Source organism: Corticium candelabrum, chromosome 2, assembly GCF_963422355.1.
Source record: "Corticium candelabrum chromosome 2, ooCorCand1.1, whole genome shotgun sequence".
NCBI lineage: Eukaryota > Metazoa > Porifera > Homoscleromorpha > Homosclerophorida > Plakinidae > Corticium > Corticium candelabrum.
The window spans coordinates 7,518,930-7,541,945 of NC_085086.1; the positions used below are offsets into that span (position 1 = coordinate 7,518,930).

Here is a 23,016-nt window from a genome sequence, read left to right on the forward strand (position 1 = left end):
GCGACAAGACAGCGTGTTGGCGTCAAAGACCCCGGATGTGAAACACGCTATATAATTACAATTATTAATTAATTAGGCATGCTACATACAAGATTCCAAGAATCATGGGTGGACTGGCGTTTTCTATTTTCCTCTAAACAGTAGGTAATTTAATAGTAGTATTACAATACTGTACTGTGTTTACACAAACACGCTAACGCCAAACCCCATCCATTCCTAGGACTTCACTAGAGACATTCGCGGAAGGTAACTTTAGGCAAAAGCGATCTCTGTTACTCGTAGAACTCTTAGCATGCATACAATACAGAAATTCGTTGAACACACCCAACTTACATGAGCGTCACCTCGGCAGGAAAGCAATGCGTTGGAACAGATTTGAAGTTGCCATTTCTGCAGACTGTTTGCATTTTATACTGGGAACACGACGTACAGTTGCTGGATTCTTCACGAGACACGTACACGACAGTCAACATCAGTACTAGAATTGCGCTAGTCATCGCTGTAGCGTCGCACGCAAACAAACGGGACCTAGTGTCTAGACGAATGTGATAAAATAAACATGCCAATGTGTCAGTAGTTTTGGCTACCAAGAAGAAAGTGTATGTATGCAAAATAATAAGTTGGTCTAGAAGGGTTTTCAAACGGGGAGCGTGCGTTGGGCATCTGACAATGTGACGTCACGAAACGACAAAACGCAAAATAATAATTTACTGCTGATAACAGAATGACAGATTTTATGAAACATATTTAATTAGATTAGGTATTATAAAAATTAATGTTAATTTTAAATAAATTAATATTAATTTTAACCACTAAAAATTTTCCCTGGCTACGTCGATACACAAACAGCTCAGCCCCTCTAAACGAGCGTGAGAAAAAGGGAGATGGGACTCATAAGACACGCCCCTTTCTGCTCCGCGCGTGACAAGACTCACGTGAGCTTTGCAGTGTCAGGTTCCCGTACGACACGTACGAAAAGACGGACTGCCGAGCTCACGAGATTGTACATACGGGAACCGGAAACTGCCAAGCTCACGTGAGTCTAGACGAGGTTAGGATGTTAGTCAGAGTCCACCTTCTCTCGATGGGTCAGTCTTTAAGGCTTTATCGCCACCTACAATACTGGATTGACGTACGACACTAGAGAGTACAAACATCAAATCTAAAGTAAATAGAAAACAGAATGTTGAATAAATAATGCATGAAACACGAACTACAGCGCATGCTCGTCTGCTCATCATTGTTTCTTACTGATAGCTCTTGATTATGTCGGATGTGTTCGACGGAGTTTTTCTCTATTTACTCGGCTTCATTAGTCTATTTGCTGGTTCTGCCTCGTCTCTACCTATTGAAGTAGGAGCTGCACGTGACCTGAAGAAAGATGTCGATCTCAATCTGCCGTGTTCAAAGCAGCTCTGCTTTACCAGCTGTGGTATGATAATTATCTACTATAGCGCACGAAAATTCTGGGCTTTAGTCTTAGGTATTGATCGCTGCTGTAGAAATTTAGTAGAGAAATTGACTTCCGTCTTCTAGCTAAAACTGTCTGTATATTTCCGTATTCCGTCTCTTTATCAATAAAAGCTATGAGCAAGGCAGGTAGACCCGATTCAGCGATGTAGGTCTAACCCAGCCCAACTTTGAAAGTAGTACTTTCACCTGAATGTTAATTAGAGAACGGAACATCCGGGCAACAAGTATACATAACTGATTAAATATTTATATTTATATAATAAATCCGTAGGTAGAGAGCATGCTTACACTGCTCCCTAATCTTTATTTTTCGAGTAGGATAGACAGATCAGTCATTATCATCTCCGTTACCACTTCCTTTAGCGTGCGTTAGGCCAGCCTACTGTAATTTAATTAATTGCTTTCACAGAGCTTGATATCTGCGCATTCTAGAGGCATTAAATCACATAAGTTTTACATATTGGCATAAAGTCCTAAAAGTCTATTTTGCAGGTGTTTCTGGACTAGAGGACGTTCAGTTACAAATAACAGGATTTCCTCTACTTAAAGAATCAAGAACAGTGGCTCTTAATTTGTCATTTGTTCCAAGTGAGAAACGACCCATGTATTTAATTTAATTAATTTGATTATATATGTGATAATTTATATGCTCACATGTGCATCATACAACGTTAGTTAAAATGTTTGCCAATAATCCTTGATATTAAATTACTAAAGTCTATAATAAAATAATAATTACATTAAATTTTTAAAATAATTAATTTTAATTTGTTAATAAATATTAATATGTTAATGTTAAGTAAAGATAAATGTATTTAGTTGCAACTTTAACTGATCTCTAACAAACAAAAATGTTATAAAATTATAAACAAATGTGTGATGCCAAATACAGTAGTTGTTTGCGTGCTTTCTGTAGGAGAGGATATTTCTATTCTCGTCTTGGCTATAAATGTCTCTGTAAGCATTCCCAGTCTTCCTAACGTCACTCCTATCACTCAGTTCAATTTTTACGAGCTATGTGACTTACAATTACCAGGAATTCAGTGCCCATTGATTGCTGGAAGTATGTTATGCTCTAGTTAAACACTACAATGAATACAGTATGTTGAATACATTGCAGAAAGAGTCCATGGGAAACTAATCGTTACTTTAAACAATACGTGGGATTTTTCGATGCAGGTGAGGAAATTGTTGCAATTTTTAAACTTATTAAATACCGGTACTATTAAAATTATTAAGAAATATTAAACATGATGGACATTATACATAGTGAGGCTTGTCTTGAGCTCACTAACTGAGTCTTTTTCTTGTTCTTTTTATTTGACATAGTTTTAATTACAATTGTTGTAGCAGTGTGTTGCCAGTATTGTTGCGGTTTTAGCTATTGATATCAATAAAGATGTTATAACATAAATTATAAATTGTTAAAATTATTAAAAATTGTTACAATTATTAAAAAATATTAAAATAAATAAAATTATTAAAAATTATTAGAAATTAAAATGTTAGATTAAAAATTAAATTATCAACTAATATATAAAAAATATTAAAAAATATTAATTAAAAATTTAAATAAATTTTTGCAAATAATAACTTTGTAATTTGTTGTAAACTCTATTTTACAGTACATTAACGTATACAAACTTGTCTTGAACACGTTCGTGTATTAATTTAAAATGCGTGGAAGTAGTGACTACGAGGCTCATTTCATCCGGGTAATTTTTGCTCGCAAAAAGCCAATTCGTCGACCGAATGCTACTCTGAGCCAAAAAAAGCTGCTGGTCGCGTTGGTGATAAGATTTAAACATTGTTTAAATGCGTCTATACAATCCAATGAGTCCAACCGGCTTTACTCTCGCTGCTAAAAATACAAGGTTTTCTCGGTCTCTCACACCCATGTAGCGCAGATTGAATTGAATCATCGCTACACGGGTCTGAGAGGCCGAGGCTACATAAATGCCTCTACTAATGTATAAACTTGTAATATTATAAGTAATCCTTAATATTAATGAAAATTTGGAGTACAGAAGGTAGTAAGCGATTTTCCTTAGTTATCATAAATTCTTTGCAATTTACAATAAAAATTAAATACGAGGTAGCTTTGTAATACGAAAATCTGTGTGTTTACCGTTTATGTTTTTGCTGCAGATTGGCACGCATTTGTCAGCAGTTGCAACAATGTCTGATGAGAACCGGCAACTTCTTTGTCTGAAAGGAGAAGTAGTGGTACAGTGGCTGTAGTCAAAAGAAAATGTATCAATTAAGTTAGCTTGAGGGTAGCTAGAACATCTTGCATTTAAAAAGGGTGTGCAAGCATATAGTCCGTAGGTGTACTAGTACTGTAGCACTAGAGGTTTCCAGGGGCGTAGGAACGGGTCGGGCCGGTCGGGCCATGGCCCGACCACTTTGGAAATATGGATTTCAGCAAGCGAACGATTGCCGTAAACTTTCGGTTTAGGTATAGACGATTAAATATATTATTTATTGATATATGTACTTCTAACAGGAGCTTCTATCTCCGTATATGCTCCTGACTCTATTGTATCCATGTTGCCTCGATGTCCAGAGTCGTCTGTCACGAAACATATACTGAGCATGCCCAGGTAGCAAAATGGCAAGGCAGACGTCCGCGTCCAGCTTTGATAACGACGACATTGTCATTGCAACACATCCGCATCAGCCGTCTGCAGCAACGTTCAGGTTTCCAAAGCGATCGTACGGAACGAAACTGAGAAGCTTCCAACCTTCTTGGTTTGAGAAATGGCCATTTCTCCACTACGATGAAACGAATGACGCCGTCTATTGTCACACCTACTTGTCAGCCCATTTCATGAAGAAGGTCGACATTTCAACGGCTGACGACTCATTTGTAAGTTGTGTACATGTACAATTTGTTTTCCAGTAGTCTCATACCAGACTCTCTTGCGATCAGATTTGCATGAAGTCATGCCTCGCTTAACCAGGTTGTTAGTGATAGGGTATGCGATTATATGCTACATTTCAGTTATTTTTGCAAATTTTTGTACCTTTTTTGGTGACGTAAACTCTGACAGTCTACACATCACATACACACAATTATTGTTGCCACAAATCATGAGTTTACGCTTGGACATCCATTGTTTTCACTAGTTTTTCTACTGCAGATTAGGAGAGGATTTACAGATTGGAAAAATGCTACAGTCTCTTTCAAGAATCATGAGAAATCAGCTTGTCATCGGGCTGCCACCGAAATTATAATTACCCTTCCTAGTACAACCAAGGATATTGGTAATCTGCTCTCTAAGGAGCATGCTACCTCTAAGAGGAGAAATAGAGCTGCCTTCTATCATGTTTTGTCTTCAATACGATATTTGGCTAGACAAGGATTAGCAATACGAGGCCATGGAGACGACAGTGATGGAAACTTTATCCAGTTGCTTAGAATGAAAGCAAAAGACGATGACAGTTTGTCTTCGTGGATGACAAGGAAAGACAATTCTTATACGAGCCCTGACATTCAAAATGAAATAGTAGAGTTGATGTCGTCACATGTGTCGAGGGTTATTGCAAATGATCTTCGCAAATCTTCATTTCTCAGTATAGTGATTGACGAAACAAGAGATTGTGCCAACACAGAACGAGTTACTGTAGTTGTGAGAATGGTTACCTATGAGTTTGATGTTCGTGAGCAATTCCTGGGAATGTATGGTGTACCATCCGTAGATGCTCAGACTTTGACAACTGCGATAAAGGATGTTTTTGAGAGATTTAATTTCAGTTTTAATAAATTACGCGGGCAATGCTACGATGGAGCCAGTGCGATGAGTGGAGCAAAAAGTGGGGTAGCCAGGAGAATACTTGAAATTGAGCCAAGGGCACTGTTTACACACTGCTATGGGCATTCATTGAACTTAGCTGCCTGCGATACAATGAAGCCGATTAAACTCCTGAAAGATGCATTAGGTGTATCTTTCGAAATAACAAAGTTGTTGAAGTATTCACCTCGTCGTGAGGGGATTTTTCTAAGATTGAAAGAAAACTTGCCAGGAAGTACAGCCACCGGAATTAGAGTCCTTTGTCCTACAAGATGGACAGTTAGAGCTGACTCACTTGCAAGCATTTTGGAGAACTTTCAAGCCTTGCAAGAAAGCTGGCAGGAATCAATTGAAGTTGCACATGACACTGAAAGCAAAGCAAGAATTGGTGGAGTGGAAGCGCAAATGAACACATTTGATTATCTATTTGGCACCATGCTAGGTCACATGGTTTTGAGACATACCGACAATCTCAGTAGAGCATTGCAGGATAAAGGTTTGTCTGCTGCAGAAGGACAGCAAGTTGCTAGAATGAGTCTAGAGACATTGAAGTCTTTGCGTACAGATCAGTCGTATGAGTTGTTTTGGCTGAATGTCAACAAGAAGGCGGAGGAATTGGAAATTGGAAAACCCATGTTGCCTCGTCGGAGAAAGAGGTCTAGAAGATTTGAGGAAGGCGAAGATGGGTACCATCATGAAACAGTCCGTTCTTACTACTTGCAATACTACAATGAGACTCTCGATGTCGTAATCAACTGCATCCAGGAACGATTCGATCAACCTGGCTATGGAATGTATAGCTCTTTAGAGTCGCTCTTAATCACTGCTGCATTGCAGTACAAACACGCAGATGATGATACTGAAGCACTTGCGAGGTACAAGTTTGAAATGGAGGAACAACTGGAGCGAGTATGTGCCTTCTACGGCGATGATTCTGACAAGGAAGAGTTGAGAGGGCAGCTGGTAACATTTAGTCTGCATTTCCAGAAGAACACAGAGAAACTTGAGAAGGTTACGATATTTGATTTAAGGCGCTACTTTTCTAGCTTGTCATCTGGTCAGAGGTCCTTATTGAGTCAAGTATGCCGCCTCATGCAGCTGATTTTGGTTATGCCAGCTACCAACGCCACCTCGGAGAGATCCTTCAGTGCACTGAGACGTGTTAAGAACTAGCTAAGAACTACCATGTCTCAGAAAAGATTCAATAATCTAATGGTGCTTCATGTGCATAAAGACTATGTCGATAGTGATTTGGATCTGGATGTCATTCATGACCAGTTTGTAGCAAAGTCAGAAAATAGGCTTCGACTATTTGGGAGGGCCAATGAGGTTCAGTAATCACAGTAGTAATAATAATAATTTGTGTGAACTCCATGCTGTTTTCAATTTTAGCGCACGCTAAATAGGATAACTGACGTGACTTTACCGCACCTCTTAGCGCGCGTTAGGCCCAACCAGTCCTAGAATGCTTCCTACGCCCCTGAGTTTCATCCTAATGACTTCATAAAAAATTCTCAGAATCTAGCTGCAATGGGCTATTCCAGTTACAGTCCATCCAGGGGTGTGTATGACATTACTTTGTAACCCCTGCTCTCCCTCCGAAATTTTGGATTGAGCACAGACCTTCCTTTTCCTTTGCATGCAATACTGTTTACCTCACCTGTCCACTCAAATAGAGAAAGCATGTGCGCGTGTAATCTGATATCCAAGGCTATAGATATTAGTTAGTTAGACCATACCTCGTTACCTCCTCTTGGAAAATGTCATCTCCAGTCCAGTCTGGAGAGTTGTAACTAGAATTGCCCGATGTTTGGCTGTGAGGTGGTGTAGTTGATATCAAGATGTTTACACGTAACATCAGTCTTTTTAATTATCTCTTAATTGATTAATCAATAATAATATTTAAATAAAATAAATAATTATTAACTTTGTATTAATATATTAATTATCAGATTTTATAAATAATGAATATTTATTAATTTAATAATTACTTAATTATGTTTTAATTAATTACAGATTAGATATTGTTAATCAGCCTTGTTTATGTGAAACGTCCAAACTAAGCACAAACTAAATCAATAGAATCAATAATTAATTTATGAATCACAATATTGTTGTGTTTAAAGCTATAGATATCAATAAAGTAACACTATAAATTGTAAAAATTGATTGAAATAATTAATAATTAATACAAAATATTTATTAAACAGGGTGTAATTAATAAATTAATAATTAATAACCAAAAATTAAGCAATAAAATGACAAAAAAGATTTTAAGAAGTTATAATCATTATTCAATACTTGATCAAAATTGTAAGAATTAAAAATAAACTTTACTACACTACCTGCACTAACTTTCACTTGTACATAGGACCATTTTGTTTCACTCGTGTTGTGCTTGGGCAAGCAACACGTGTAAAACCACATGGTCCTGTAGACACAAGGCAGCTAACACGTGTGAAACCACGTGGTTCTATGTACAAGTGACAGCTAAAACACGTGTGAAACCACATGGTCATATACACAGTATTGTGTGCATCAAGGGCGTCACGTCTTAGGGGCTAGAGAGGGCGCTAGCCCCCCCACTTTTTTAGGGCGTGGCTTGCTATATTTTGAGTCAATTCTATTTTCAACGTTAATTAAACAGAAGTGTAGCTTGTCTTTAGCTAAATTAGCTGATTCAGCATAGATGTAGTACTGCTATGAAGGACTGCCTGGAAATCGAGGCTAAAGCACCCGGATACGGAAAATGTCAGCGGGAGACAGCTGTCACAGCAGCAGCTCTGTCAGCCTCAGCAGCGACAAGAACACAAAGCGGAAAGGACAGAAACTCCTTACCACCTTTCTAAGGTCCACTAACAACGTATCGCGGATTGTTGAAATGGAAAAGTAACACGCCAATTTTTTAGATCAAGAACTTCCCTGCAGCCAGAGTCGTCTCACTCCAAGTCTTTGTCATCTTTTTGTACGTCAAGGTTCGACGATACAGCTAGTTCTATCGTGACTGTGACTGTCTCTACTAGTACTACTGCTAGTGAATCTGGCCCGAAAGATTCTGTGTGTCATGCGTTTGATCCTTGCCGAGGTCCAACTGCTTGTTCTGTGACCAATGGCCCGTATCAACCTTGTGCAAAAGAACTGCCGCATGGGAAATTTCCTCAGACGAAATCTGGCACTTGTAATAGGTCCTTTCAACCACACTGGTACACACAATTTTGCTGGCTTGAGTACAGCCCTGCAGCGGATTCCGCGTTCTGCTTTCCTTGTCGGCTGACAGTAAAGCATAACCTGGATAAACAAGGTTGTCCAGACCAAGCGTTCGTGAGTAGAGGTTTCAGGAAGTGGAAGTCAGCAGTAGCTGACATGAGGCGTCACGAGGAATCTTTGAGTCATATTTCAAATGTTGGAGTGTGGAAGAATAGCCAACAGCAGGATGCAACCAGAGGAAGTGTTATGCAACAGTTGAGTACAGCCTACCAGACACAAGTAGAGCTGAACAGACGCAATTTACGTAAAATTTTTGAAGTAATTTTTTTAATGGGAAGACAAAACATCCCATTGAGAGGCCACGATGAATCTAAAGATTCTCACAACAGAGGAAATCTGCTGGAATTTCTTGAATATCTGTCACGGTACTGCCCTGACTTAAAACGCCATTTGGAAGGAAACTTTCACTACGTAAGCCCCAAAAGCCAAAACGACATGTTGAAACTCATTGCATCTAACATTCAGAAGAGAATTACGACAGCTGTCAAACACTGCGGCTTCTTTGGACTAATATGTGACGAGTCACAAGACATATCAAGGGTAGAACAAATGTCTGTCAATGTAAGGTTTGTAACAGACAGCCTGAATGTAGAGGAGAGGTTTCTTGGATTTTGGCCTTTAAAAGGTACTGACGGAGAAAGTCTGTTTCAGCAACTGACGCAAGTTTTGCTTGAGACGGGCCTATCAATGTCTATGGTACGGGCACAGTGTTATGATGGAGCGTCAAGCATGTGCGGGAAGCACTCAGGTTTAGCTACCAGGCTTCAGGAGGTCGAGAAGAAAGCTGGATATGTGCATTGCCATGCCCACAGATTGAACCTCAGTCTTCAAAACAGCTGCGAGAACGTTACAGATGTGCGAAACGTTCTAGGTGCTGTTTCCAGTCTCTATAATTTACTTGAAGGATCAGCCAAGAGACATGAAAAGTTTCAAGATGTGCAACGAAGACAGAACGAAGGAAAGGGCCCGCAAGCAGTACTCCAACGACCATGTCATACTAGGTGGGGTTCCAGGCACGCAGCAGTCCATACTGTTAGGCAACAGTTTGCATCAATTCTGATTGCTCTGGACGAACTCTCTGACGATGCTGCGATCGGAAGTGAAGCTCACTGTTTACTGACTGTTGTATCTTCATTCAATTTTCTCTTCTATGTGTCCGTTCTAGACACTCTACTAGGATTAATCTCTCATCTATCCCAGTACCTGCAGGGAGAGAACGTAGATCTTCAGGCAGCAAAAAGATCAGCTGATAGCGTCATTGCTACTCTACAAAGTTTCAGAACAAATGAAAGTTTTGAGAATTTCTGGCAGTCATCGGAGAAAGAGAGTAAAGCAAAAAACCTGACTCCACCAGCTCTCCTTCGAGCTCGTCGACCTTCTCACCGAATTGACGAACGAAGCACAACCCAATATCAGCCACTGTCACCAAAAGAACGTTATCGACAAGCATATTATAAATTATTGGATATCATGGTATCAGACCTAACTCGACGCTTTTGTAGCAAAGATTACCGTGTGTTCTGTGGAATTGAGAAGTTGTTGTCCGAGTCAGTCTCGTTATCGGCGCCAGATCAGTCGCTTGTGAGTGAGATATTACACTTTTACACAGGTGACTTTGACAACACTCAGTTCACGTCTGAAATAAGAGTATTTTACAATTATTCTAAACTGCACTTTTCTAAAGACGTTGTGGAGACCGGCAACATAGGTGCTCTTGCTCGTCAGTTTGTTTCTCTCCGTTGCACAGAATTGTTTCCCCAAGTCTTCAAACTGTTCAAGTTGTTTCTCTGCATTCCTGCTACATCTTCAACTGCAGAGCGGTCGTTTTCTGCTCTAAGGCGACTAAAATCATGGCTGCGAACTAGGATGGCTGACGAGCGCCTCCGGTCCCTTGCTCTGATGTGCTTCGAATGCGACATTGCTAAGGAACTGGAGAGTAATATTGATGATCTTGTTTCACAATTTGGTGCTCTTTGTGACAGACGTCTTCCTCTACAATAGTTAGTAAACTTTTTGTAATGTTGATATTAAAAAGAATTTAATATATATGACGCCATGAATTACGTCACATATCTCAGCTTCAAATTTGCGCCCCCCCACTTTTGGGACCCATGTGACGCCCTTGTGTGCATGTGTCTTTCACTAACGAAGGTAACCCCATATAACAAGTTCTTCCTATAACCTATCTAACACTAACACAACACGGTTGACAATTTACAACACGTGTTAACCTCATGGTACTATGCACACAAGACAGCATACAACACGTGTTAAACCTCATGGTACTATGACAGCTTACAACACGTGTGAAACCACATGGTTTTATGCACACGTGACACTTAGCGCACTTGCTGTAAAAACTTCAGGAAGACTCTCTAATGTGGATGAAATACTGTAAGTTTAGGACTAAAACTATCGAACATCGAGACACAGTCCAAGCTTCTCTATACATTCTCGTATTTCCAGCAACACAGCCATATTCATCTGAAGCCAATCCATACACATAAGCGTATATTTCATTCCCTATCGTTAATATTAAAGTCACTGCAAACCAAACAAAATCTATTCGTCAGTTTTCAGAGTTACTTAAGAGCTGCAAGTAATGGCATTGCTTCTGGCCTATGACGACTTAATTGATATCTACCATTCGCCTTCGCCTGTTGTTTTGTGGAAGACGTAGTCAGGGGTGTCCAAACATATTTCTTTTGTCGCCAAAAAATTTCGACGGTTTGGCGACAAGACAGCGTGTTGGCGTCAAAGACCCCGGATGTGAAACACGCTATATAATTACAATTATTGATTAGGCATACTACATACAAGATTCCAAGAATCATGGGTGGACTGGCGTTTTCTATTTTACTCTAAACAGTAGGTAATTTAATAGCAATATTACAATATTGTACTGTGTTTACACAAACACGCCAACACCGCACCCAATCCATTCCTAGGACTTCACTAGAGACATTCGCAGAAGCTAACTTTTTAGGCAAAAGCGATTTCTGTTACTCGTAGAATTCTTAGCATGCATACAATACAGAAATTCGTTGAACACACCCAACTTACATGAGCGTCACCTCAGCAGGAAAACAATGCGTTGGAGCAGATTTGAAGTTGCCATTTCTGCAGACTGTTTGCATTTATACTGGGAACACGACGTACAGTTGCTGGATTCTCCACGAGACACGTACACGACAGCCAACATCAGTACTAGAATTGTGCTACTCATCGCTGTAGTCTAGGACCTAGGCTGTGTCTCCACTTGTTGCTCTTTAAACATGTTTAACGTTAAATATGTTTTGACTCTAAACATGTTTAGTAGACAGCGTCTCCACTTGTCCATTTATTCCGGGCAACTAAAAGAATTATCCGGGACTATGTTGTACCGCGCGAATTCGTTTCTTGTGCACCAGACAGTCGGAGATCGTCGTCTCGTCGTCTGAAGAACAATCACAGACACAAGTCGCTGTCTTCGTCAAAATGGCTCTCTCCTGACCATCAGCGTCAGTCTACGCACTCTCTGACATTGCCTAGTTCTGTCTTCTTCCAATAGTCCCCACAGAAAGAGAAAGAACAGCGTGAAAGAACTAACATCCACCGTTTTGGAACGAGCATTTATATCACATGACTGTTAAACTTAAACTACCTCTGAAACATGTTTAGCAAAAGCTGTCTAGGTTTAGAGTTAAACAGGTCTAACGCTAGTGGAGACACCAGTATTCTTAAACAAGTTTAGACTTAAACAGATTGTAAACATGTCTAAGCCCTAGTGGAGGCGCGCCCCTAGTGTCTAAGACGGATGTGATAGAATAAACATGCCACTGTGTCAGTAGTTTTGATTACCAAGATAAAAATGTATGTATGCAAAATAATAAGTTGGTGTAGAAAGGTTTTAAAACGGGGAGCGTGCGTTGGGCATCTGACAATGTGACGTCACGAAACGACAAAACCCAAAATAATAATTTTACTGCTAATAACAGAATGACAGATTTTATGAAACATATTTAATTAGATTGGGTATTATAAAAATTAATATTAATTTTAAGCAAATTAATATTAATTTTAACCACTAAAAAGTTTTCCTGGCTACGTCGATACACAAACAGCTAAGCTCCTCTAAACGAGCGTGAGGAAAACGGAGATGGGACGGTGCTCGGACTCTTAAGACACGCCCCTTTCTGCTCCGCGCGCGACAAGACTCACGTGAGCTTTGCAGTGTCGGTAATGTAGGTCTAACCCAGCCCAACTTTGAAAGTAGTACTTTTACCAGAATGTTAATTAGAGAACTGAAAATAGAGCAAAAGGTATACATAACTGATTAAATATTTATATTTATATAATAAATCCGTAGGTAGAGAGCATGCTTACACTGTTCCCTAATTTTAATTTTTCGAGTAGGAAAGACAGATCAGTCATTGCCATCTCTGTTACCACTTGCTTTAGTGTGCGTTAGACCAGACAATTTAAATTTTTGAGTAGAAAAGACAGATCAGTCATCGCCATCTGCGTTACCACTTCCTTTAGCGTGCGTTAGACCAGACAACTAATTTAATTAATTGCTTTTAACGAAATTGATATCTGCGCTATCTACAAGCATTAATTAGATCAGGTGATATAAATATTAGTTTTAATTTTAAGCAAATTAATATTAATTTTAACCACAAAAAAATTTTCTTGGTTACGTCGATACATAAACAAAACCAGTCTTTGCTAAGCCCTCTAAACGAGCGCAAGGAAAACGGAAATGAGACGGTGCCCGAACACGAAAGACACGCCCTTTTCTTACTTACGGAAACCAATCTGTCAAGCAGATGTATTCGTACATACGGGAACCGCACACTGCCAAACTCACGTGATTCTGACGAGTTATTTTGTTAGTCAGACTCCATCTTCTTTCGATGGGTCAGTTTTCTAGGCTTTATCGCCACCTACAATACTAGATGGACATAAGAGACTAGAGAGTACAAACAGCAAATCTAAAGTGAATAGAAGACAGAACGTTGACTAAATAATGCATGAAAACACGAACTACAGCGCATGCTCGTCTGCTCATCATTGTTTCTTACTGATAGCTCTTGATTATGTCGTTTGTCTTCGACGGAGTTTTTCTCTATTTACTCGGCTTTGTTAGTCTATTTGCTGGATTTTCCTCGTCTCTACCTACTGAAGTACGAGCTGCATGTGACCTGAAGAAAGATGTCGATTTCAATCTGACGAGTTCAGAGCAGCTCTGCCCTATCTGCTGTGGTATGGCAATTATCTACTAGAGCGCGCGAAAATTCTGGGCCTTTGTCTTAGCTATCGATCGCTGCTGTAGAAATTGAATAGGGAAATTAACTTCCGTCTTCTGGCTAGAATTGACAGTATATTTCCGCATTCTTTGTTGTCCCCATATTTCCGTCTCTTTATCAATAAAAGCTATAAGCAGGGCCGGTAGATTTGATTCGGCGTTGTAGGTCTGACCCAGCCCAACTTTGAAAGTAATACTTTCACCAGAACGTTAATTAAAGAACGGAATATCCGGGCAAAAGATATACATAACAGATTAAATATTTATATTTATATAATGAATCCGTAGGTAGAGAGCATGCTTACACTATTTCCTAATTTTAACTGTTCGGGTAGATAGACAGATCAGTTATTGCCATCTTTGTAACCACTTCTTTTAGTGTGGGTTAGACCTGACCACTGTAATCTAATTAATGAATTGCTTCCACCGAACTTGAAATCTGTGCTATCTAGAGGCATTAAATCACATAGGTTTTACATATTAGTCTAAAGTTTTAAAAGTCTATTTTGCAGGTGTTTCTGGACTAGAGGACGTTCAGTTGCGTACAACAGGACTTCCTCTACTTACAAAATCGAAAACAATGAGTTATGATTTTTCATTTGTTCCAAGTGAGAAACGATCTATGTATTTAATTTAATTAATTTTATTAATTAAAAAATTTATAAATAAATAAATAAATTTTGTTAATGTCATATGTGACAATGTTATATATTATGTATATGATCACCCATGCGTCACACAAAGTTAGAATAGCTACTTGGGACTAGAAGTTCAAGTAACCACAATCAAACTAATTTATAAATTAATTAATTTTATTAATATAATGTGTGATAATGTATATGCTTACATGTGCATCATACAAGGTTAGTTAAAAAGTTTGCCAATAATCATTGATATTAAATGAGTAAAGCCTATAGTAAAATAATTAGATTAATTTATAAAATAATATATTTTAATTTGGTAATTCATATTAATGTGTTAATGTAAAAAATGTAGTTAGTTAAAATTTTAACTAATCTCTAACAAACAAAAGATGTTATAAAACTATATAAAAAATGTGGGATGCCAAATAGCTGTTTGCTTGCTTTCTGTAGACAAGGTCATTACTGCTCTCGTCTTTACTCTAAATGTTTCTATAAGCATTCCCAGGTTTCCTAACGTCACTCCTATCCCTCTGTTTTATTTTTTCGATCAATGTGACTCAGAATCATCAGAATTTCAGTGCCCATTGATTGCTGGAAGTATGATATGTTCTAGTTATTAGAAGAAAACGGTACAATGAATACAATATGTTGAATACATTGCAGAAAGGGTGCATATCAAAGGAATCCTCGATGCAGACAATTTGTGGGATTTTTTTATGCAGGTGAGCAAATTGTTGCAAATTTTAAGCTTACTAAATACGGGTACCATTAAAATTATTAAAAATTATCATACATGATGGATATTGTGCAGAGTGAGGCTTGTTTCAAGCTCACTCACTATTTCTTTTGTAGTTCTTTTTACTTGAGATAGTTTTCATTACAATTGTTGTAGCAATGTGTTGCCAGTATTGTTGTAGTTAAAGCTATTACTATCCATAAAATTGTTACGAAATAAATTTAAAAATTTAAAAATATTGCATATTATTAAAAAATATAATATTAAAAATTAACAAAAATTATTTAAAATTTTTAAAAACTATTAAAATTTTTAAAAAAATTATTAAAATATGTAAAATTATTAGAAATTATTAAAACTAAGAAAATAAAAAATTAAAAAAATATTAATTAAATATTTAAATAAAATTTGCAAATAAAAACTTTTGTAATTTGTTGTAAACTCTATTTAACAGTACATTGACGTATATAAACTTTCCTTGTGTTTTTTTGAACTCGTTCCGTGTATTAATTAATATATGAAATACGCGTAAGTGACTACGAGGCTCAACCTTATTCGGGTAAGTCTTGTCTCGCAAAAAGCCAATTCGTCGATCGGATGTAGCCTCGCAAGCCAGGCTCTTCCACGCAGTCGCTAAGCTAAACGCACGTGAATTACGCGAGGAGGAGGAGCTTTTGCCGGAATAGCCAAAGAACCTGTTGCTGGTCGCGTTGGTGAGATTTTGAACATTGTTTACATACTTTTATACAGTCCAATGAGTCTAACCGACTTCACTCTCGTTGTTTTAATTATTACAATGTTGTCTCGGCCTCCCACACCGCCGATTGAATTTGAATTGGCGCTACACGGGTCTGAGAGGCCAAGACTAGATACTGTACAATGACTCTACTAGTAGATAAATTTGTAATACTAGTAAGTAATCTATAATATTGATGGGAATTTGGAGTACAGAAGTTATTAAGCGATTTTTGTTAGATATTATCATAAATTCTTTGCAATTTACAATAGAAATTAATTACGAAGTAGCTTTGCAATACCAAAATCTGTGTGTTTACAGTCTATGTTTTTGCTGCAGGAAGGCGTGCAGTTTTCTGCAGTTGCAACAATGTCTGATCAGAATCGGCAACTTCTTTGTCTGAAAGTAGAAGCAATGGTACTGTAGCTGTCGTCAGCAGAAAATGCATCCATTAATGGGCAGCTAGAACATCTTGCATTGAAAAAGTGTGTGCAAGCATATGGTCCGTACGTATTTAGTAGCACTAGTGGTTTCATGCTAATGACTTCACAAATTCTTAGAATCTGCAATAGGCTATTCCAGTTACAGTCCATCCAAGGGTGTGAAAGACATCACTTTGTAACCCCTGCTCTCTCTCCGAAAGTACGGATTGAACACAGACCTTCCTTTCCCTTTATATTGCAATAATGTTTACCTCACCTGTCCACTCAAAATAGAGAAGGCATGCGAGCGTTTACGCCGGTATCCAAGGTTATAGATATTAATGAGTTAAACCGCCACTCGTTGACCTCCTTTTGGAATATATCATTTCTACTCCAGCCTGGAAAGTTGTAACTAAAATTGTCCAAGTCGTCACCTATTCGCATAACAATGGTTGCATTACGTAGCAATGGTTTCTGTCAAACAAACGCGGGAACTCAGCTGCGGGAACACACTGCCAGTTGCTCTTCTTCTAGTTGACTTCAATTCTTCGTTCACTCTTCAATCGTATCACTCGTTTACTTAGCTAGTCGCATAACAATCATGGTCTCGTAGTCGCGTAACAATGGCTGCGTCGCAACAATCTATGTCAAACTAACGCACGAATACCCAGAAAACAGACTTTTCTCTTCTTCTACCTTTTCTTTCCATTCCTTTTGTCACGCGTAAGTCTTATTTCCTTATTAGTCACCATGACAACCACCTGACGTCATCGTAATCAATAACAATGCAACAAACCAAATTTTATGTTAATATTATGATAGGAAATATATACATTAGTGAATCTGATGCAACCAATAAAGAAATAAAATTGAATGTTGATGCGGATGATTACAAGAAGAAATTGTAAAATTAAATATGAATAAATGCACAAAATTTTAAATGTAAGGTCAACCTCTTTTACTAGAGTATGATGTACAAGCTCTGGAAATGGTACAAACTTTGCCACTTTTATGTTTGGACATCGTGGCACTAATAACTAAATAAGCTTCTGACTGATATACGAAATTCATGTTTCAAGACATTGGGTACTTCTCTATAGATAGAGTTCAACAGTATTATGACATGAAATTGTTGCAGTTACTATTTGAGTTGTCTCACTCATTGGTACTGTGGAAATTCAGAAATCTGAAGTACGTATACGAACCAAATAATCTAAGTATCAACTTATCTCCAGCTAACCAATCAATGAAGAAAGAGAAGAGAGCTGACTTGCACGCGCGCGCATACACACACACACACACACACACACACACACACACACACACACACACACACACACACACACACACACACACACACACAAACACACACACCGCGTTGTCGCGTACTCTAAACCCCCTCCATTCCTAGGACTTCACTAGAGACATTCGCGGAAGCTAACTTTTTAGGCAAAAGCGATCTCTGTTACACGTACAACTCTTAGCATGCATACAATACAGAACTTCGTTGAACACACCCAACTTATATGGGCGTCACCTCAGCAGGAAAACAATGCTTTGGAACAGATTTGAAGTTGCCGTTTCTGCAAACTGTTTGCATTTTATACTGGGAACACGACGTACAGTTGCTGCATTCTCCACGAGACACGTACACGACAGCCAACATCAGTACTAGAATTGCGCAACTCGTCGCTGTAACGTCGCACGCAAACAAACGGGACCTAGTGTCTAGGACGGATGTGATAGAATAAACATGCCACTGTGTCAGTAGTTTTGGCTACCAAGAAGAAAGTGTATGTATGCAAAAAACTAAGTTGGTCTAGAAAGGTTTTTTCAAACGCGGAGCGTGCGTTGGGCATCTGACAATGTGACGTCACGAAACGACAAAACGCAAAATAATAATTTTACTACTGATAACAGAATAACAGATTTTATAAAACATATTTAATTAGATTACATATTTAAAAAATTAATATTAATTTTAAGCAAAGTAATATTAATTTTAATCGCTAAAAAATTTTCCTGGCTACTTCGATACACAAACAACTCAGCCCCTCTAAACGATCGTGAGGAAAACGGAGATGGGACGGTGCTCGGACTTTTAAGACACGCCCCTATCTTCTCGGCGCGCGACAAGACTCACGTGAGCTTGGCAGTGTCAAGTTCCCGTATGACACGTATGCCAGCGGATTTGTTCAATTGATCAAATGCGCAAGCGCAGTAACTAAAAGTTGTGCAATACGCTTGCGCACATGTTGTCCCTCGGATCTCTAGACGCTGTTTTATGTTGTCTTCTTCCGCGGATTTGTTCCGGGGCGGAGTAGAATTGCCGACACCTAGAAATTGTTTAGCGCATGCGTTGTACATGTCACACCTTTATTATTGTTCCTTTGGCCATGTTATAGCTTGTACAGGCTTCAGAGGCTTCTTTGTAGTTTACGCAATCTGCAGCTGTGAACTGTCGCGATCGGTGGCTTGTACTCCGATCACTAGATAATTAATTCACTGGATAATTATCTAGTTAGAATAGACGTACGACAGGCTATCTAGACATGTTTTTGACGCTTTTGAAGAATCAAATGTGTAGACCTATGGTAATAGTTAGGTATTTGTGGTTTACCGCATGCAGTGATGTCGAATAGAAATTCGTTTGTAATCTTCTACTTGTGTTGTAGGCTAAAATAGACTGTTGTAGCAGTTAGTTTAAATCTGCATGTGCATAAAATTCCTTGTGTGTACCTTCATGCTGTAATTAATTAATTAATTGACAATCTAATGCAGTGGAGTAAATAAATATACAATTGTCGAATTAGTTGATTATTTAAAGTTTATGTGTTATTGTTAAATCTACATACTAACCCAGGTTACTGAGGTACATTACTGAACTGAGTGTTTAATTATGTTGGGCATATGTGAGCTGCCGGCATGAGCTATTTGATGCAATAATGCAGTGGAGTTGATAGATTTTGAGATAAACATAATTTGGTGTTCTGATAATGATAATAATTGTAATTTTCTTTTTAAATTGGTTATAGTATGGTTGGCTTATTCGTAGTATGATATCAATAAAGTTGTTGTGTTCTTTTGGTTTGTCATATTTGAAACAACAACAACAACAACAACAACAACAAATAATAATAATAATAATAATAATAATATAATAATAATAACAATAACCAGACTGATCTGGTTGAGCACGACACAATACTAATGGTACTGGCATCATCCTGATAGGCTTGTGGAGACGGATGACATTACTATGATGTGGGATACCACCATCCCCACTGCAAGGAAGATCAAAGTCAATTGTCCTGACATCTGTCTCAGAAATAAGAAGACAAACACTTGTTGTCTTATTGATATCAGCTGTCCTACTGATAGCAAAATTGGCAAGAAACATGCTGAGAAGTTGGCGAAGTACAGCGACTTGCGAGTGGAAATAAGCCACATGTGGTATTGTCGAACACTGGTGGTTCCGGTGGTCTTGGGAGCTTTGGGCACAGTGCACGCAGGTATTGCACGGTGGCTGGACATTATTCCAGGTCATCACAACCTGCAGCACTTACAGAAAACAGTACTTCTGGGACCTACTCGGATCCTTCGTAAAGTCATGTATTTTTTCTAGACAGCCGTGATGGTCTAGGTACTTCTGAAGCAGGGTTTGCTTCCGATACTTGTAATAGACTTTACAAACCAGACTGATCTAGTTGAGCACGACAATAATAATATTAACGTTTTGCTTGTTTTCCTAATCGGTACAAGAGTATTGGATGCATTATGACTGTGTTACCTGCTGTTTTGGCTAGTGCAGGTTCCTGCAAGAAAAATTAAGGGTGTGGTCAAGAAATCACAAGAAATTTGTTTCGTTCAATAAACGTATTGTTTTAGACAATAGTTACAAGGAGAGTCTATTTGCTTGCTGTAGAAAGTACATACAGAAGCAAACTGTCGTCTGTTCATCTTTGCGCATGCGGCAGGGCGTTTACACCTCAAGATCTTGAAAGATCCTGGAAGACCACCGCAGCTGCCAAGATCTTGGTTTGATTTTGTAGTATATGTAGACGGTAGAAGGTAGTTTTAGTTTGTATTCTTGTACTGACTTATTTCTAGGATTTTTTGTGATTTAGCTCACTTGGTCGACACAAGTTGTTCCGCAATCTCGTGCCACGTAGAACCCAAGATCTCTGTCAACTTTACTGAAATGTTGGTTGGGCATGTGTGAAGATGTTAATGGCATCTAACTGTATGACATGATTTTTTGACTTGTTCTAGTTACTCTTGAGTTAACAGATGCCATCAAGAAATGCTCAAGGTCTAAGAACAGCAAGATATTCCAAGTTCTTACCAAGAATGTGTACAAGCATTGATTTATACTTTTCAAACTGTAACAGCTATGGCCTGTATATTCTACCTATGTGTAGTGAAGACAAATGTATGATGTATAGACTTACATGTTGTTGCTCATGTAGATAGTCTGGCATTTTTACTTTTCTAAAAATTTTATAGCACGTATATATTGCAGCTAGATACTAATAGTGAAGTTTTAGCGTTAAATTATTAAAGTTTCCTACCTTTTAAAACTATAACGGTCTGTAGAAGTTTGCATGAAAAGTTATTTCTTGTATACACACATTTGCAGAAGTGGTAATTAGATATTTGCATACTAATACTCAATTAATTAATTAAACAATTTATACCAGCAACAGAAACATTAGTGAAAATATGTAGTACCTCTATGTACATTGTTGGTATAAATTATTGCTTATAAAGACTTCGAATTTATTGGCATTTTGCAACCAATTGCAACTAATTATATTAAATAAAGAGATAAATTTGAATAATTGAAACTATTTCAAAAGATTAACATGATTAGTGAGATCAGTAAAGATTGTATGTGCGGTTTACTTCAGAAAGTGAATGGTTGGAGAAGCAGTGATCAGATATGCCCATACTTATCGGCCAATTACAAACACAAATAATCGGAGCTGGTATTACAAGAAGATTCAATTCCTTTCAAACCCAATTAATATTTGCGCAGAACAGCTCATATCATCAATAGAAAACAATTTGAATCAGATCGAAGCACCTTAATTAAGTGCCATCTCTGCCAGCCACTTGAAACATTGTAATTCATTAGCACCTTGCAGCTAAAGTGATATGCAAATAACTATTATAGATAAAGATATTAATATTAATTATTAAAACTCTTTCAAAAGATTAACACGGCCAGTAGAAGTTTGTATGTGCAGTTTTACTCCATAAGCTACACATTTGTAGAAGTAGTGATCAGATATGTCCATACTTATCAGTTGATTCCAAATAATCGGAGCTCTAATATTACATGAAGATAACATTCAATTCCTTTCAAACTTAATATATGTGTAGAAAACTCATATCGTCACTACTAGAAAAACAGTAATACTAAGAAGCACATTGATTAAGTGCCATCTCTATCAGCCACTTGGATACGTTGTAATTCATTAGCCTTTTGCATCTAAAGTGAGATACATAACTATTATAGATGAATATATTAATATTAACTACTGAAACTATTTCAAAAGATTAGCATGGCCAGTAGAAGTTTGTATGTGTAGTTTTGCTTCAGAAACTGCACATTTGCAGAAGTAGTGCATGATCAGATATGCACATGTTTAATTAACAACTGATTTCAAGAATTGGTGCACTTGTGTATATTGCAAGATGATGCCATATGCATTCAGTTGTTTTAGATTTAAAAGTTGTTTTAATTAAACAACTAGAATTACATTAGAAAGTACGTATACCAAAATTGAACAGTATACAAACTACCTAAAGATTTCACAATTATGCTGTACTGATCTACACTTGAAGACAGGCCTAAAGAACATTATTATTAAGATTAATAAATTGATATTACTTATTAATTTTTTGGAAAAGATTTACATAATTGAAGTTTGTATAAGCAGTTTTACTTATCAACTACATATTTTCAACCTAATGTCAGTATATGCTTACATATCACGTGACCTTTAGATGCGCCCATTGGTCCATTGCAGGTGTTTTAGCAGCGATACAACACCTAATTATAAGGTCAACCATAACACTTCACAAGAGCAATCAACATTAACCCTCTACTAGTATACGATTACCTAGTAATTCTACTATGAACACATAGCACTTAAAGTTGTACTAGTAGTCTGCAATAATGTTCTGCAATGCTCCAACCAACTGTATGATGACATACTGTACAACATACGTGTTCGCGTAGTGTAACCTTTTCACGAATAAGTGGTACGTACCTCTCTGTCTGCTAATACTAAAGCACGTACATGTGTGAGAATGTGCTGGTGGCAACAACTTCAGCACAGTGTAACTGAAACATTACAGTGAAGATATGCAATAGTTTTGAAATTGTCCAGTTCTAAACAATTTGGTAAATACTGCCTCTTACCAATTTAACATATAGCACGCGTTCCTCAACTAAGTACAGACACCGTAGATCTAAATTTTATGTTGCAATGCTTCCAGGAAGTTGAGAGAAAATTCATACAAGCAAGTTGTGTTATATGTGTTGTGTTATATGTGCATGTTTAATTCTCTAGATTTAGTAATGGTGGGGATCGATTAGTACCAGCCCATATACCTTCTACCTCAAATTAAAAATTGCAAACAAATTTA

General features: G+C 37.8%; 5 protein-coding genes and 1 long non-coding RNA gene across 6 annotated transcripts; all 6 read left to right on the forward strand.

Annotated features, from left to right (window-relative positions):
* Positions 1-1,266: 1,266 nt before the first annotated feature.
* LOC134176249 (uncharacterized) lies at positions 1,267-3,931 on the forward strand. The gene is made up of 5 exons (XM_062642929.1): positions 1,267-1,432; positions 1,966-2,061; positions 2,390-2,536; positions 2,594-2,652; positions 3,622-3,931. Exons 1-5 carry the CDS (start codon positions 1,267-1,269, stop codon positions 3,712-3,714), a joined length of 561 nt encoding a protein of 186 aa, XP_062498913.1. The 3' UTR covers positions 3,715-3,931.
* Positions 3,932-4,084: 153 nt separating this feature from the next.
* Positions 4,085-6,592, forward strand: LOC134176435 (zinc finger MYM-type protein 1-like). Its single transcript, XM_062643106.1, has 2 exons — positions 4,085-4,342; positions 4,617-6,592. The coding sequence occupies exons 1-2, from the start codon at positions 4,085-4,087 to the stop codon at positions 6,438-6,440; spliced, it is 2,082 nt and encodes a 693-aa protein (XP_062499090.1). The 3' UTR covers positions 6,441-6,592.
* Positions 6,593-7,819: 1,227 nt separating this feature from the next.
* LOC134176436 (zinc finger MYM-type protein 1-like) lies at positions 7,820-9,991 on the forward strand. The gene is made up of 3 exons (XM_062643107.1): positions 7,820-8,117; positions 8,177-9,949; positions 9,982-9,991. The coding sequence occupies exons 1-3, from the start codon at positions 8,017-8,019 to the stop codon at positions 9,989-9,991; spliced, it is 1,884 nt and encodes a 627-aa protein (XP_062499091.1). The 5' UTR covers positions 7,820-8,016.
* Positions 9,992-10,001: 10 nt separating this feature from the next.
* Positions 10,002-10,652, forward strand: LOC134176134 (uncharacterized). The gene has a single exon (XM_062642812.1). It carries the CDS (start codon positions 10,005-10,007, stop codon positions 10,533-10,535), a length of 531 nt encoding a protein of 176 aa, XP_062498796.1. The 5' UTR covers positions 10,002-10,004; the 3' UTR covers positions 10,536-10,652.
* Positions 10,653-13,584: 2,932 nt separating this feature from the next.
* Positions 13,585-16,552, forward strand: LOC134176227 (uncharacterized). The gene is made up of 5 exons (XM_062642910.1): positions 13,585-13,778; positions 14,334-14,429; positions 14,916-15,062; positions 15,129-15,187; positions 16,277-16,552. The coding sequence occupies exons 1-5, from the start codon at positions 13,613-13,615 to the stop codon at positions 16,361-16,363; spliced, it is 555 nt and encodes a 184-aa protein (XP_062498894.1). The 5' UTR covers positions 13,585-13,612; the 3' UTR covers positions 16,364-16,552.
* A 3,814-nt stretch (positions 16,553-20,366) lies between these two features.
* Positions 20,367-20,921, forward strand: LOC134176264 (uncharacterized). The gene is made up of 3 exons (XR_009969288.1): positions 20,367-20,397; positions 20,487-20,562; positions 20,632-20,921. It is a non-coding gene; the product is annotated as an uncharacterized LOC134176264 (long non-coding RNA).
* Positions 20,922-23,016: the final 2,095 nt, after the last annotated feature.